Here is a 16,763-nt window from a genome sequence, read left to right as displayed (position 1 = left end):
GAAGAGGAGCTTGTGTTTTGGAGGTGTTTTGCAAGGTGGTGAGAGAGCTGGCTTAGAGCCAAGCTGTTTGGATTCCCAGATCCTGTCTGAATCCTGGTCCCACCTCCCCTGATCTTGGGGCCTTGAGCAAATTTCTTATCCTCTCCTTGTTCGTCTGCAAAATGGGGCTAATTGTAGTACCTTCCTCATGGGTTTGTTATTAAACAAATGAATTTTTTATTAAACAAATGGATTGTTTATTGTTTATTAAACAATTAAACAATTGTTTAATAACAACTGTTATTAAACAAATGGATTAAACAAATGAATACGTACATGGTTATAAGGGTTAAATGACTGAATACGTTAAATGATGTCTAGAACCATGCTTGCACTCACTAGACATCAGCCGTTCTACTCACTGCGACGTGGTTCTGGACGCAGAACCTGAGCCTCTGGGAGGCTCAGGGGAGGCCAGCGTTAAGGACACTTTCTCACTCTTCTGTCCAAGCCTATTGCTGTTCCCTGCTTACCCTGTTTCCCGGCCTGGAATGCCTTTGGTGCCTTTTTACCTGGCAAAGCCCGACTGCTCTGGGAGAGTCAACAGCTTCAACGCCACCCTCTCTTGAGAGCTCTCTCTGCCTTTCTTATGTGGTCATCGGTCCTCTTTCCTGTTTCCACAGTCTTGTGGAAAGTGCTTGGGTTAAACATAGCTGTTTACTTGTCTGCTTCTCAGCTTCTCTGGGATTTAGTCATCAGTGTCTCCCCGCTGCTAGCCCAGGGCCTGACAGTCACTGGTTATGGGATGAAATGGGATTTCCCCTTTGCCCAGTAATAAAAGGACACTGTAGGAAGCTGGGTGCAGAAGGCATGCTGAGCTTCCCCATCTGAGATGTATTTTGGTAGGACTGGGTGATGCTTACCGAGGGAATCATGGGTTGGATGAAAAAGTGTAGTCTTTCTCTGAGTAGTGCCACGGAGCTCCAGAATCAGAATCACTTACGGCTGGCAGGCAGGGATTTTTTTTTTTTTTTTTGATGTCCTATAAGACAGTTTTCATAAAAGAAAAGATTGGTTTGAAACAAGTCTGTTCAACTATTTTTTTTTTTTAAGATGTTACTTATTTTACTTTCGGCTGCAGCGGGTTTTCATTGCTGCAGGAGGGCTTTCTCTAGGTGCAGCGAGTGGGGACTACTCTTTGTTGTGGTGCTGGGGCTTCTCATTGCTGTGGCTTCTCTTGAATGGAACTCAGGTTTTAGGCGAATGGTCTCCGTATTCTGGCACACGGGCTTGGTTGCTCTGAGGCATGTGGGATCTTCCCGGGCCAGGAATTGAACCCATGTCCCCTGCATAGGCAGGCAGATTCTTTACCACTAGACCATAAGGGAAGCCCTCTGTTCAACTATTAAAAAAAAAAAAAATTGATTTAGTCAGATTATAACCCTTGTTATTCTTGAGCTTTCAATTTTAGCTATCATAGCATTATTTTTTTATAAATCTATCAAATTTTAGCAGTTATTTTCAAGAGAGTCTTTGATGACTGATTGTGTGTGTTAGTGGCTCAGTCATGTCCAACTCTTTGTGATACCATGGGCTGCAGCACGCCAGATTCTCTGTCCATGGGATTCTCCAGGCAAGAATACTGGAGTGGGTTCCTATTCCCTTCTCCAGGGGATCTTCCAGACCCAGGGATCGAAGCCAGGTCTCCTGCAGTGCAGGCAGATTCTTTATCATCTGAGATTGGTTTCATTAAAAAGTTTCATTATACTCCTTTCCACATGTTAATCTGCATTTGTAAAGTTTATATTTTCCCCATCCCTTTAAAGGGCTTTTTTATCAAAGGTTACTACAGTTTATACCAAAGGGACTCAGGAACCAACCTGATTAAGCTCTCATCAGCCAAGATGGGTTACTTGAGGGTCTGTAGGGGTAAGCTCCGGGGGCTGTGGCATATCATTCAAAAACACTGAAAAGGAAAAGAAGACCAACTTCTCTACCTTTACCTTAAATCTTAGCATTAGACAACACTAAGGAATGGTCTCATTTTCTTGAAGGCTGGTAAATAAAGAGAAGGAATCAAGTGCTGATCCCGCCTTTCCCATGAAATCCATCTCTTCTGGTCATCCGACATTGATGAAGGGAAGTTTCTCTGGATCGACATGACCCAGCTAACACCTGAAGCAAGAATGAAGTAGCCCTGAGGAATTATTGGCCACAGGCAGCCATCACCAACAGCTGCTAATGTCACAGAATGGAGACAGCGGTCACTGTGTACCTCCGGATGGGAGCACACAGGTCCACCTGTCATGCAGCTCTATAGAAAAAGAAACTGAGCTGAAATCTGGTCAAGATTGTAGATGCAACTGCCAGTTTTCACAGTCTGCAGAAGGGGTAAAGGAAAATGTTACACTAAACCACAAGGATACAGGAAATGGTTCTCAGACTTTGGAAAGCTTCACTGGACAAAATGAGTCTATTTCTTCCATGATAATTTTAAGCAATAAAAGTAATAATAATAAATAAGAGAGAGAGATGAGGGGCAGACAGGAAACCTACAAATTATAGGAAACTTAAAACTCACATCTATCCATTTCAGTGTCTGACTTTTTCAGATTCTGGTTCAGTCTTTCAGTGTTTTCGTTTGTGTGTGTGTACATGTGTGCAAAAGATGACTGGGCAAATGGGAATGCTGACAGGCATCTGATGACACTAAAGATGTTTGCATTAAGGACATAAAGCAGTATTATTAGATGTGTTAGTGATGTTGTTAGGTTAAAAAGTTCTTTTTTGTTTTTGAAGTTAAATGACATTTGCAAATGACATTTGCAAATTAAATTTTGTGAAGTTTGGTATTTGCTTCAAATAATTTAACTGTGTACATTTTGGAGAGAGCTTCAGTGTGTAGGAATATAGAAGGAACAAGATTGGCCATGAATGGAGAATTGTTGAGGCTGGGTTTACTATACTTTGGTCTCTCTTTTTGTATATGTCTGAAAGTTACCAAAGTAGAAGTTTTTAAAAAATGACTTAGTCTGACACCCAAGATCTCCCAAATATTAGGCAGTTCCCATAAAATACATTCATAAGTGTTCCTGTGGTTTGAATTTGAAACCGAAGTCTTAAATTATGCTATATATTTTAATTGGAACCATGAGATGAATCCTCATAAGCAATGTAAATAACTAAAATACCAAAAATATGCAGGTTTTTCCTAAGTACAAATTATTAATATTAGGACTTTGTTTCTTAGACATTTCTATTCTTAATTCTTGCCTGCAAAGACACGGATCGACCAGGGACACATGCAGTCCCATACAATTTTGGCATTTCCACTCCGAGTATTGAATAGTGATTGGGTTGCATTCTCATTTGGCTGAGGATCTTTAATGACCAATGAGACCCTTGGGCAAGATGCCAACTAGTCCCTGGCTCAGGGCACATGAGGGGCATCCTCAAGGCTCTTGGAGTTGCTATGGCAATGCCCTCTAAATGAGAGCTATTAGCAGCCAGGGCGATGGGTCAAAGTCCTGTCATTCCCTAATTTTTGTATTCCTGGAAGATTGTAATTTCCACTAAAAGAATAAGTAATGACCAGCATTGCTTCAGTTCATTTTGCATTTCTTTGCTTTTTAAGAGATCTTTAAATGGCTTCCTGGCTAGCTCCAAAGATCTTTAAACTTGAGGGAACTTTCTCTCCTAGGTCTCTACCTGACTCTGCAGCAAAGGCCTTTCTAATGAAACATAGTAATCTAACATCTGCAGATTCCTTTTGATGCAATGTGAGTCACACTGAGTTACAACTCCTTTGTGTGTCACTTTAGTGAGTCGCAATCAGCATATAAAAATATAGTGGAATTGAAGGAAAGTATCAGAAGTCATCACACATTATATGGACAAATATTACTTTTGAAGCTGATTTCATCTGTATGTATGTAGATATAAATGAATTTCTTATGAATGATAGTGGATCATTATCAAAAATTTTGAGAATTGCCACTTCCGTGTGGTGGTGTTCAGTTTCTCAGTCATGTCCAGCTCTTTGCGACCCCATGGACTGCAGCACACCAGGCTTCTCTGTCCTTCACCATCTCCCGTGCTGGCAAAGTAATGTCTCTACTTTTTAATACACTGTCTGGTTTGTCATAGTTTTTCTTTCAAGGAGCAAGCATCTTGTATGCGGTCTTTCAAGGAGCAAGCATGTATGCGGTCACCATTTGCAGTGGTTTTGGAGCCCAAGAAAATAAAGTCTTTCACTGTTTCCATTGTCTCCTCAATTATTTGCCATGAAGTGGCCCAGTGTAGGCCCCCATAGATATTTATTGAATGTAAATACTAGTATAATAAACCACCTGTTTCAGAGGATCTGGGAGGAGGAGCCTGGGGTCTGGGAATCTGTATTTTAACACGCTTTCCAGGCAGCCAGGCTGCTAACAGTTGCAGAACTATACTTAGGAAGCACTGACCTATTCTACCCACTCTGGCCCAGGTCACCCACAGTGACCTGGTTACAATTGTGGTTACAATTAGTAACCACAGACAATTAGCATTAGAACCAGACCTTGAATTTGGGTTGCCCACATTCTGGGACAGGGTTTACTCAAAACTTCACCAGCATCTCATGTTGGCCACTTCTCATCAAGCACATTGCATAACCTTCTAATAGATGTCCTGAACGCCAGTTTCCTCCCTATCTACCTCATCTTCACTGCTGTGCTCAGGCATTTCCCTAAATCACTCAATTTCATTTTCCTCATCTATACCTTTGGCTTTTTCTCTACTGTCAGTAGTGTTAAAACCAAACTCCCTATATATCCTTCAGGGCTTGCCACAGTCAGCCCCGAGCCTGGCACCTCAATTTCTTCTCTCTTCCAGTCTCCCAACTCTTTTCTTTATCCTTCTGCTTCTGGCGGGGCTACCCCAGACCACCTGCATGCCCCAGGCACACCCCACTCTTATCTGAATCTTCTACTCATGTTATATCCACTAATTGGAACTTAGCTTCTATTTTCCTCTGAATTGCATCCATCCTCCCAGACCAAGTTCAGTGCCACTTTTCTAGATCTTCCCTGATTTGGAGTTAATAATTTCTCCTCCTTTGCTTCTCTTTGCTCTTTGCCCGTTTTTTTGCCATAGCATTAAGACTCATTGCCTTGGACTTTGTTAGCATAACCTGTGTTCATTTCTCTGATGAGGAAGTAAGTTCCTAGAAGGCAGTTTTCATGTATTCTTTGCTTCTTTATATTAATACATCCTCCACTGCTTTACAAGTAGGATTAAGTGATATGTCTGTTAATTTTTCTGAGTTATGATTGCCCCCAAGTGAAAGGATTCCCTGGTGGCTCAGATGGTAAAGAATCTGCCTGCAGTGTGGGAGACCTGGGTTCAATCCCTGGGTCGGGAAGATCCCCTGGAGAAGGAAATGGCAACCCACTCCAGTATGCTTGCCTGGAGAATCCCATGGACAGAGGAACCTGGAAGGCTTCAGTTCACAGAATTGCAAAGAAGTATTAATTAGCAGCTTAACCAAGTAACTTACGTAAAATGGGCTTCAACCTCTGTATGAAGACTCAGAGCTCCCTGGGACTTCTTTGCCATTTTATTCCTTTATAAAACCAAGCAAAAACAAACAAACCAAAAAAGTACTGTAGGGTTTGTGTGCTGTTCATCATAAAGAATTCTTTGTTTTCTTCTGGAGAGGAAGTGGGCCGACAGACAAAAGAGCAGTGATATTAGAGAGAAAGGGCTGGCAAACTGGGCTCCTAATAACTGCTATTTTCAAGAGATTGATGGGAAGGGGGGTAGGAGTTAAAGAAATGAATATGGTATAAAACAGAAATTAAGACAGGATAGTAAGTAAAGGGCATCTACTTTAGCGACTCTCTGTGAGAAGAGGCTTCCCTGATAGCTCAGCTGGTAAAGAATCCACCGGCAATGCAGGGGACCCCAGAGAGAGTTCTGCCAAGAGAATGCACTGGTCATAGCAAACACCCTCTTCCAACAACACAAGAGAAGTCTCTACACACAGACATCACCAGATGGTCAACACTGAAATCAGATTGATTATATTCTTTGCAGCCAAAGACGGAGAAGCTCTATACAGTCAGCAAAAACAAGACTGGGAGCTGACTGTGGCTCAGATCATGAACTCCTTATTGCCAAATTCAGACTTAAATTGAAGAAGCAGGGAAAACCACTAGACCATTCAGGTATTACCTAAATAAAATCCCTTACAATTATACAGTGGAAGTGACAAGTAGATTCAAGGGATTAGATCTGATAGGCAGACTGCCTGAAGAACTATGGACGGAGGTTCATGACATTGTACAGGAGGCAGGGATCAAGACCATCCCCAAGAAAAAGAAATGAAAAAAGGCAAAATGGCTGTCTGAGGAGGCCTTACAAATAGCTGTGAAAAGAGAAGTGAAAGGCAAAGGAGAAAAGGAAAGATATACCCATTTGAATGCAGAGTTCCAAAGAATAGCAAGGAGAGATAAGAAAGCCTTCCTCAGTGATCAGTGCAAAGAAATAGAGGAAAACAGTAGAATGGAAAAGACTAGAGATCTCTTCAAGAAAATTAGAGATATCAAGGGAACATTTCATGCAAAGATGGGCTTGATAAAGGACAGAAATGGTATGGACCTATAAGAAGCAGAAGATATTAAGAAAAAGTGACAAGAATACACAGAAGAACTGTACAAAAAAGATCTTCACGACCCAGATAATCATGATGGTGTGATCACTCACCTAGAGCCAGACATCCTGGAATGTGAAGTCAAGTGGGCCTTAGGAAGCATCACTACGAACAAAGCTAGTGGAGGTGATGGAATTCCAGTTGAGCTATTTCAAATCCTAAAAGATGATGCTGTAAAAGTGCTGCACTCAATATGCCAGCAAATACAGAAAACTCAGCAGTGGCCACAGGACTGGAAAAGGTCAGTTTTCATTCCAGTCCCAAAGAAAGGCAATCCCAAAGAGTGCTCAAACTACCACACAACTGCATTCATCTCACACACTAGTAAAGTAATGCTCAAAATTCTTAAAGTCAGACTTCAACGGTACATGAACTGAGAACTTCCACATGTTCATTCTGCTTTTAGAAAAGGCAGAGGAACCAGAGATCAAATTGCCAACATCCATTGCATCATTGAAAAAGCAAGAGAGTTCCAGAAATACATCTAGTTCTGCTTTATTGACTATGCCAAAGCCTTTGTGTGGATCACAACAAACTGTGGAAAGCTCTTAAAGAGATGGGAATACCAGACCACCTGTCCTGCCTCTTGAGAAATCTGTATGCAGGTCAGGAAGCAACAGTTAGAACTGGACATGGAACAACAGACTGATTCCAAATTGGGAAAGGAGTGCGTTAAGGTTGTATAGTGTCATCTTGCTTATTTAACTTATATGCAGAGTACATCATGAGAAATGCTGGGCTGGAAGAAGCACAAGCTGGAATCAAGATTGCCGGGAGAAATATCAATAACCTCAGATATGCAGATGACATTACCCTTATGGCAAAAAGCAAAGAGGAATGAAAGACCCTCTTGAAAGTGAAAGAGGAGAGTGAAAAAGTTGGCTTAAAACTCAACATTCAGAAAACTAAGATCATGGCATCCAGTCCCATCTCTTCATGGCAAATAGATGGGGAAACAAGGGAAAGTGACAGACTTTATTTTCTTGGGCTCCAAAATCACTGCAGATGGTGATTGCAGCAATGAAATTAAAAGATATTTGCTCCGTGGAAGAAAAGTTATGACCAACCTAGACAGCATATTAAAAAGCGGAGACATTACTTGGCCAAGAAAGTCCATCTAGTCAAAGCTATGGTTTTTCCAGTAGTCATGTATGGATGTAAGAGTTGGACTATAAAGAGAGCCAAGTGCCAAAGAATTGATGGTTTTGAACTGTGGTGTTGGAGAAGACTCTTGAGAGTCCCTTGAACTGCAAGGAGATCCAACCAGTCCATCCTAAAGAAAATCAGTCCTGAACATTCATTGGTAGGACTGATGCTGAAGCTGAAACTCCCAATACTTTGGCCACCTGATGCGAAGAACTGACTCATTTGAAAAGACCCTGATGCTGGGAAAGATTGAAAACAGGAAGAGATGGGGACAGCAGAGGATGAGATAGTTGGATGGCATCACCGACTCAATGGACGTGAGTTTGAATAAACTCCGAGAGTTGGTGATGGACAGGAAAGCCTGGCGTGCTGCAGCCCATGGGGTCACAGAAAGTCGGACACGACTGAGCAACTGAACTGACTGACTGTGCCTGAGAAGGCCCTGCAGCTCTGCCTTTGTTAAAATGATTATGCTCTGGGTCAATTCTATTCCATCTAGCAGAGTGCAGAGTGCTATTTGGGCCATACCCAAGATAGCAAATCCTCTGCCCAAATGGAAAGTTAGAGCAGAAAAGCCTGGCACAAAAGTACAGATGGCTCAGGTGCTTTTCTTTCACTGAGTCTAACGCCTTTTAAGTGGCTTTCTTTCTTGTTTAAATTTTTGGCTTCTCTGGCTCTTGGTTGCGGTGCACAGGCTTTCTCTAGTTGCGGCGAGTGGCAGCTGTTCTGTAGTCGCGGTGCTCGGGCTTCTCATTGTGGTGGCTGTTCTTGTCGCGGAGCATGGGCTGTAGGTACATGGGATTCAGTAGTCTCACCTCATGGGCTCTAGATTGTGAGCTCAGTAGCTATGATGCACAGGCTCAGTGGCCCTTGGACGTGTGGGATCTTCCTGGACCAGAGATCGAACCTGTGTCCCCTGCATTGGCAGGTAGATTCTTAACCACTGGACCACCAGGGACGTCCCAAGTACCTTTCATATGGTCACGTTGTGGGTGCTTTTGACAAGTGAAGTCATTTATTGAATCTATTTTTTGTTTCTGTGGCAGAAGTAAATCTAATTGTTTAAAAAAAGGTGAAATCCTCAAATTGAAACAATGATTTGTCTGTTTTTGCTGTGATAGGTTCCTTGCATTGACTCCATGGAGAGTGTATCACCTGATTTCCGTCATGATCCTTACACGTGTTATTATGCAGATAATAAAGGATATGATTTTGTCTAGAACAAGAGGTAAGAAAACTTTGAATTTATTTTTATGGTATTTAACTTTCTAGATCCTGAATGTCTGACCTTTGTGTAGATATTTTAACCAAGTGGTCTTTGAAAAGGAACAAAATAACAGATAGTATAGGCACTGGCTTTTCTAGTTTAAATGTTTGTTAAGTGTTACTTTTAAATTTATTAAATTTATTTAGTATTTATCATATATTGAACTGATGTGTCCTTAGTGATAACTGCTGCTGGGCAAAAGGTTTGAATGTGCTGGTTTCTCTGTTGGCTCCGAGTGCTGTTATTCTGAATAGCATTTTGATATTCAAGTAGGCTACGGTGAGGATGACAGTTAAATATTTATTACATCCCACATGATGAAACTGGGCCATTGGAAAATGGACTAGTTGATGTAAACTTTTTCTCTGTCTCAGTGGAGAAAAGCAATGAGTTCAGGCGTTAATAACAATTAACTCGTGGTTAAATACATTTTTTTTAATGAATTGAAAAAATAAATTCACTTTAAACACCAAATTTTAAAAAATTCAAGAAAAAAACTTCAAGTGAAAATTTGAATTATTTAAAAAAAATTGTTTAAGATTTAACTATGCTATACATCTGAGTCAAGCGTTTCCATACTTGGGATGGGGGACTTCTTTCTACGAAGGTTTGAGCAAGTGTTTGTAAGTAGGCAAAAATCCCTGCTTGGAATACTTGGGCTCCATGAAATTAAGTGGACTAGGATTGATTTGATCAAAAGTAGCCAAGAGTGGGTTACAGTGACGCAGTTGATTCCACTGAATGTAACCCCAGTGGATAATTTGGCTGGGGTCCTTATGGGTGGATGCACATAAGAACTGTCCAGGGTCCTGCCCCCTTTTGGGGACACTGAGGCTGCTGGTGGGACGTCCCTGCTGGCATCCTCGGGACCATGGACGCACATAAGAACTGTCCACGGTCCTGCCCCTTTTGGGGACACTGAGGCTGCTGGTGGGGCCTCCCTGCTGGCACCCTGGGACCAGGGATGTAAGTGGTCAGGGATGCACCACCACGTGTCAAGGAGGCGCCATCACAGTGCTCTGCAGTGCCAGTGCTAGCACTTAGTCACTCAATCGTGTCCGACTCTCTGTGACCCCATGGTCTGTAGCCCAGCCAGGCTCCTCTGGCCCTGGGAATTCTCCAGGCGAGAATACTGGAGTGGGTTGCCATTTCCTTCTCCAGGACATCTTCCCAACCCAGGGATTGAAGCCACGTTTCTCACACTGCTGGCAGATCCTTTACTGTCTCAGCCACCAGGGAAGCCCCTACAGTGTTCTGTCAGTCCAGTCCAGTCGCTCAGTCATGTTCGACTCTCTGCGATGCCATGGTCTGCAGCACGCCAGGCTTCCCTGTCCATCACCAACTCCCGGAGCTTGCTCAAACTCGCGCCTATCGAGTCGGTGATGCCAGTGTATGGTACACTGCAGTGTTCTATAGTGCACTTTAAATCCGGTTTATATTTAAGTCTTTATGGTTCTTAAATTAACTCACGTGTAAACTATTTAGGAAGATTGTTTCACATGGCCGGGTTTCAAGGTTTGGAGGCGATTCCTTCAGTCCCGTTCTGGGAACATGAACAGATTTGGTTTTGTCCAGTCACTGCTTTTCTCAAGTCTGTAGATTGGTTTGTATTCTTGTACATGTTCTTCCTTCTTGCCCTGCCCTTCTGTTCCTCACCCCCCTCTTCTCTGTTTCAGAGGACAGGCTTCTAACTGTCTACCTTCTGACCCTAACCGGGCACCTGATACTTTCTGTTCACCCTCACACATGCGTGCGTGCTCAGTTGTGTTCAACTCTTTGTGACCCCCTGGACTGTAGCCCGCCAGGCTGTCTGTGCATAGAATTTTCTAGGCAAGATTACTGGAGTGGGTTGCCATTTGCTCTTCTAGGGGATCTTCCCGATTCAGGGATCGAACCCACGTCTTCTGCATTGCAGGTAGATTCTTTACTGCTGAGCCTTGGGGAAGCCCCTCTTTTCACCCTAGAAATACTAATTCTACCTAGAGTTCGGGCTTCCCTGGTGGCTCAGATGGTAAAGAATCCACCTGCAATGCGCAAGACCTGGGTTCGATCCTTGGCTTGGGAAGATCCCCTGGAAGAGAGCATGGCAACCCACTCCAGTATTCTTGCCTGGAGAATCCCCATGGACAGAGGAGCCTGGCAGGATGCAGTCCATTGGGGTCACAAAGAGTCAGACATGACTGAGCGACTAAGCACAGCACAGAGTTGGGGCTTCTTCACGCTGCAGAGCTTTGTACTCAGGTTGGTGGGATCAACCCATGGCGATACCTGTGTTCCTGCCCAGGTTATAACTAATAGAGGAGAGCCTGTTTCTCTCAAATAGGCTTGGAACATCTTCACCCTCCAGGAGCTCCCTCAAGGGAATCTTAGAAGAAAGATTATATTCTTTCTTAGAAGAAAGAAAATAACCACTTACCTATTTTACCCGCAGTCATTCTAGCTCGACAGGGCAAGTGGACTCACACAGCAAACTGAGCATCTCAATGTTTGCACTGGTGCACAGATCTGGTCCCAGGCCGGGCACAAGTTATAAGGAACAGGCAAATGGGGAGGCCAAGGATGAAGTGGAAAGACTTTGTGACTGTTCTTTTTCTCACTCTTACAAGGACCGTTCCCTGTGTTGACTCACCAGCTTGATGCTGTTGCACATGTGGAACTTTCATATCATGAATTGCAGGAACGCTCTCCAATGCAAAGATTCAGTCCTATGAAGTATTAAGGTGGTAGGGTGGGAAGAACACCAACGTCCTAGAGCTAGTTGGTACCATTTCTTAGCAATGGAGAGGCCTCTTCATAGACTATTGGCTTCCTCTGGCTGCAGTGACAAATTACCACAAATTTGACACCTTCAGTTACAGTTCAAAATCAGTGTCACTGGGCTCAAATCAAGGTGTGGGCAGGGCCATGCTCCCTCCAGAGGCTTTCGGGAAAGAGCCCTTATCTGACCCACCTTCTGCTGGTTCCTGGTGTCCTTCGCTTGTAGGACATCCCTCCAGTCTCTGCTGTGTGGTCCTAACACCTCCTCCTCTGCCTGTGTCAAATCCTCCTCGGCCTTCCTCATCTTACAGGAACACTGGTGATTCCATTTGGGCCCCACCCAGATAATCTGGGATGGTGTCCCCATCTCATGGCCCAAAACTGTCCCATTTCGTTAATCCCATTTTCCATATCTGAGGGCTTCCAGGTGGCACAGTGGTAAAGACTCTGCCTGCAATGCAGGAGCTCCAGGAGACAGGGGTTTGATCCCTGGGTCGGGAAGACCCCCTGGAGGAGGAAATGGCTCCCCCTCCAGTATTCTTGCCTGGAGAATTCTCAGGGACAGAGGAGCCTGGTGGGCTATAGTCCATAGGGTCACAAAGAGTCAGGCATGACTGAATGTGCACACATAGCATTTTCCACATAAAGTAACATTTTGCAGGATTCAGGGATTAAGGCCTGATAGTTTTCGGGGCCGTTATTCATCCTCCTACATAATCGGAACCTCTTTATCCTATGATGAAAAATCCTTCTTATACCACAGGGTTGTGTAGAGGTCAGACAAAAGCATTAAAAAAGAAGTGCCTACATCAGTCATGGGCCCCTCTGTTCAGCTTCCGACCCATGACTTGAATATCATGGGCTTGGTCACTCATCAGTCTGTCCATATTGAGGGCCTTCCTCTAGCCAGGGCCTGTTGTGAGTGCCTCTCTGACCGAGTCCAGCTCTCACGCTTCTGCCTGTAGGGTCGGCATTTGGAATGGACCAATCTTTCTGTCTGAGTTTTCACTGGGGGACATTGCTCTCAATTCAGCATTTCTGCTGCATGAGGAGAAAAGGAGAAACAAGATTCATCCCCGTGCGTTCCCAGGGCTCCCTGTCTGTGGCTGAAGGAGCCCTGGGGCCTGCTTCATCCTCTCCGGGCCAGTCTTTTAGGACAAAGACCCATTGAGCCCCGTGTGGTTGGCAGGAGCCTGGTCTTACAGGCCCTCAGCCCAGGGCCCTGTGGTGATGAATTGGTCTCCAGGAGGCACAGAATTGGCTTCAAGTTGGACCCAGATATGGGAATTGGCATCATTCAGAGCCACTGGGCTCTCATGAGACACCCTGGCCCCTCAGCAGGAGTGGTGAGGAAAGGACCCCCAAGCCATCTGTCTCCTCGCCGCTCCCCCAACTTTCCTGCTTCCCACAGCATTTCTGGCTAAAGATATTAGCCAAAATCCTCTTGTTAAGAATTTAATTGTATCCCTCCTCTCCCGTCATTATATCTTTAACACCATCTCAGACACTTAATATGAAATAGATGAGCAAAAGTGTGGCCACACTGCCCTGGAACTTAATCGTTGTGAAACCCAGGGGGCCCCATGTCTCTGGTTTCTGAGTCACCAGTGTGAATGCCCTCTGGCTGTGACAGATTTCTGTCTTGCTGTTTTGTGCCCCATTGCCTGCTTCCAGCATTAACCCCTTAGTCTGGTCCCTGGGGAGGTGTCTGTGGTGTGGGAAACTCTTCCTGCAGCCTTCAGCTTCTCCTTGACCACCTTCTCTGTCTTGACTAAAGAACCAGTCATCTTCCACACTCCGCCCCACCTGCCCCTCACTGTCTTCAGATGCTCTTCACCTACTTCCCTGGGCAGTGGCTGAGGGCTCACTCAGCAGGGCCCCACATGCTTCCCGTGGAACATGGCCAACCACCATCCCTTTATGCCTTTCCTCCTGCCAGATCTACATGATCCATTTGATAGGGAACATGGACCCACCTGGAGTCATGGCCTGTGAACTGTAGGCGTTTGTGCTCACTCTGTGCTGTCATTCCAGCTTGTGCCCTCATGGCTTGTGTGAAGGCCTGGTTTTGGTCCCCTAGACTGTCATCGCAGTTTGGACCTCAGCCTTTGGAAGTGCTGCCTCCAACCCCTGCCAAGGCTGGAGGGTGCTTCCTTCTGTTCAGCCTCACTGCCATTGAACCAGCTCTGTGCCCCCAGTTCAACTGTTTTCCTGCATAGCCTCTCACCACCACCCATCCTTAGCCCTGAGCAGCCACAGACTGGTCTACATTCAGTGATGGTGGTGCTGCTGTCCTCATCATTCTAATTTTCTCACTCCCTTAGGCAGCAACCATTTTTCCATTTTTTTTTGTTATAATTAACATACAATATAAGCTTCGAGTGTACAGCATAGTGACTTAATATTTTATACATTGAAAGTGAAAGTGAAAGTCACTCAGTCCAACTCTTTTCAATCCCATGGACTACACAGTATATGGAATTCTCCAGGCCAGAATACTGGAATGGATAGCCTTTCCCTTCTCCAGGGGATCTTCCCAACCCAGGGATCATACCCAGGTCTCCTGCATTGCAGGCAGATTCTTTACCAGCTGAGCCACAAGGGAAGCCCAAGAATACTGGAGTGGGGAGCCTATCCCTTCTCCAGCAGATCTTCCCAACCCAGGAATTGAACCGGGGTCTCCTTCATTGCAGATGGATTCTTTACCAACTGAGCACTTAGGGAAGCCCTCTTTTATACATTATGAACTGATAACTTCAGTAAGACCAGTTACCATCCATCATGTCACCACACAGAGTTGTTACAATATTATTAATTATATTCTCTGTGTGTGCACTGCATCCCCATGACTTATTTATTTTATAGTTAGAAGTTTGTACCTCTTAATCCTCTTCACCTATTTTGTCTATTCCCCTGACCCCTCTCCCCTTTGGCAACTATCAGCAGTTTGCTGTCTGTATCTGTGAGTTTGTTTCTATTCTGTTTCTTCATTTGTTTTGTTTTTTAGATTCCACATGTAAGTAAAATCATGTGGAATTTTTTTCTCTGACTCATTTCACTTAGCATAATACCCTCAAGTCCTTCCACGTTGCTGCAAAAGGCAAGATTTCATTCTTTTTTCATGACCAAGTAATACTCCACTATATATGTATATTGGGTTGGCCAAAAAGTTCATTTGAATTTTTCCACAAGATGTTACACTATATCTTCTTTATTTGTTCACCTAGGTGAAAGGGAACCCAGATCAATTATACAGTTCTAATAATCTGATAAAAGGATGTAAGCAATTTTGAGAAACTTCCTGGGGCTGAATTCTAAGAAGTATTTATCACATAGATCTTTGAGAGGGGCTTCCCAGCTGGCTCAGTGGTGAGGAACCCGCCTGCCAATGCAGGAGACTCTGGTTTGATCCCTGGTGGGGAAGATCACCTGGAGGAGGAAATGGCAACCCGCTCCAGTATTCTTGCCTGGAAAATTCCATGGACAGAGGAGCCTGGTGGGCTGTGGCCCACGGGGTCACAAAGAGTCGGACAAACTGACGTGACTGAGCACATAGACGCATGCGCTGAAGCAGAAGAGGGACGACATCTCTACTTGATGGAAAAAAGCAGAAACCGCCTCACGGCCATTTCTTTCCTTGAACTTCATTAGAGCTTGTATCAAAACATAGTCCAATGAAGAAAGTCATTGGAGAATTAAGAAAGCAAATGAGATCTAGGTGTATGTTTATACATATATCAGTTCAGTTCAGTTCAGTCGCTCAGTCGTGTCCGACTCTTTGCGACCCCATGAATCACAGCACACCAGGCCTCCCTATCCATCACCAACTCCTGGAGTCCATCCAAACCCATGTCCATCGAGTCAGTGATGCCATCCAGCCATCTCATCCTCTGTCGTCCCCTTCTCCTCCTGCCCCCAATCCCTCCCAGCACCAGGGTCTTTTCCAATGAGTCAACTCTTCGCATGAGGTGGCCAAAGTATTGGAGTTTCAGCTTCAGCCTCAGTCCTTCCAATGAACACCCAGGACTGATCTCCTTTAGGATGGACTGGTTGACTCTATATGTATTTTAATGTTGATTTCATTTGAGCCTAGATACACACTCAAAACACTTAAAGAGTAGATAAAAGTCTCCTTTCTCAAATAACAGTTGTTGCGATTCCCCTTTGTAAGCACCATTTCAGAGCTCACCTCACACACCGCCTCTGTCACTGGTGCTTTCATGACCAGACACATTTCCTCTCCTCGCTGAACTCTCATGGCTTCCATTTCTTGTAGAGTTCCTACACCCCCCACCTTGGTTCACATTCACTTGAGTGCAGGTGTGGTCTGCCCCACAGGACAATACAGTCCTCCAGGCAGGACCATGTGTTCTCTGCTGTTCCATCTCTCCTGCTACCTATCCAACGGTTTTGCATATATTAGAATCTCAGTGGATATTTGTGGACAGTTTTCCTGAGTGAGTTATGGTACCAGAGGTAGACACTGTATGATTTGAGAGTTTCCAGAATTTAAAGATCTAAGCATTCCATTTTAAATAGCCCAGAATCTTTCTAAGTTGAGAAATGCCTTAAGAGGAAAATACCTCCCCTAACGTTTCACGTTTACTTCTATTGCAGGTGCCCAGTTGTGGAGAAGCCTCAGTGAAAGGTAGGGAACTTGCTTTCAATGTTACCACTGATGAAGGGCGGGTGGGGGAGGTGACTGGGACGCCTAGATGCGCCTCTGAAATTATAATTTAGCGACAAGAATGACAACAGTAATCTGCAAGAGTGGGAAAATAAAGAAAAATACAGTTGAACTGAGGATGAGGATAAAATTGGGACTCGCTCTGGGAAGTAGCTCACATATTGCTGTAATATTGGGCTACAAGCATGCTTGAGAGTCACAGTGTGTGAGGGGAGATGGTGTGGGAAGAGTTGGGG

General features: G+C 44.4%; 1 protein-coding gene across 1 annotated transcript in view; it reads left to right on the top strand.

Annotated features, from left to right (window-relative positions):
* The window catches only part of RETREG1 (reticulophagy regulator 1), a 158,178-nt gene that overhangs the window by 32,092 nt on the left and 109,323 nt on the right, over positions 1 to 16,763 (top strand). Inside the window, exons 2-3 of the mRNA XM_070476506.1 lie at positions 8,938 to 9,044; positions 16,458 to 16,488. Coding sequence (XP_070332607.1) covers positions 8,938 to 9,044; positions 16,458 to 16,488 — 138 coding nt within the window. The remainder of the gene's footprint in view (positions 1 to 8,937; positions 9,045 to 16,457; positions 16,489 to 16,763) is intronic.

The sequence above is a fragment of the Odocoileus virginianus genome, chromosome 14 (assembly GCF_023699985.2).
Source record: "Odocoileus virginianus isolate 20LAN1187 ecotype Illinois chromosome 14, Ovbor_1.2, whole genome shotgun sequence".
Taxonomy (NCBI): domain Eukaryota; kingdom Metazoa; phylum Chordata; class Mammalia; order Artiodactyla; family Cervidae; genus Odocoileus; species Odocoileus virginianus.
This window is presented reverse-complemented; position numbering and strand designations above follow the sequence as displayed.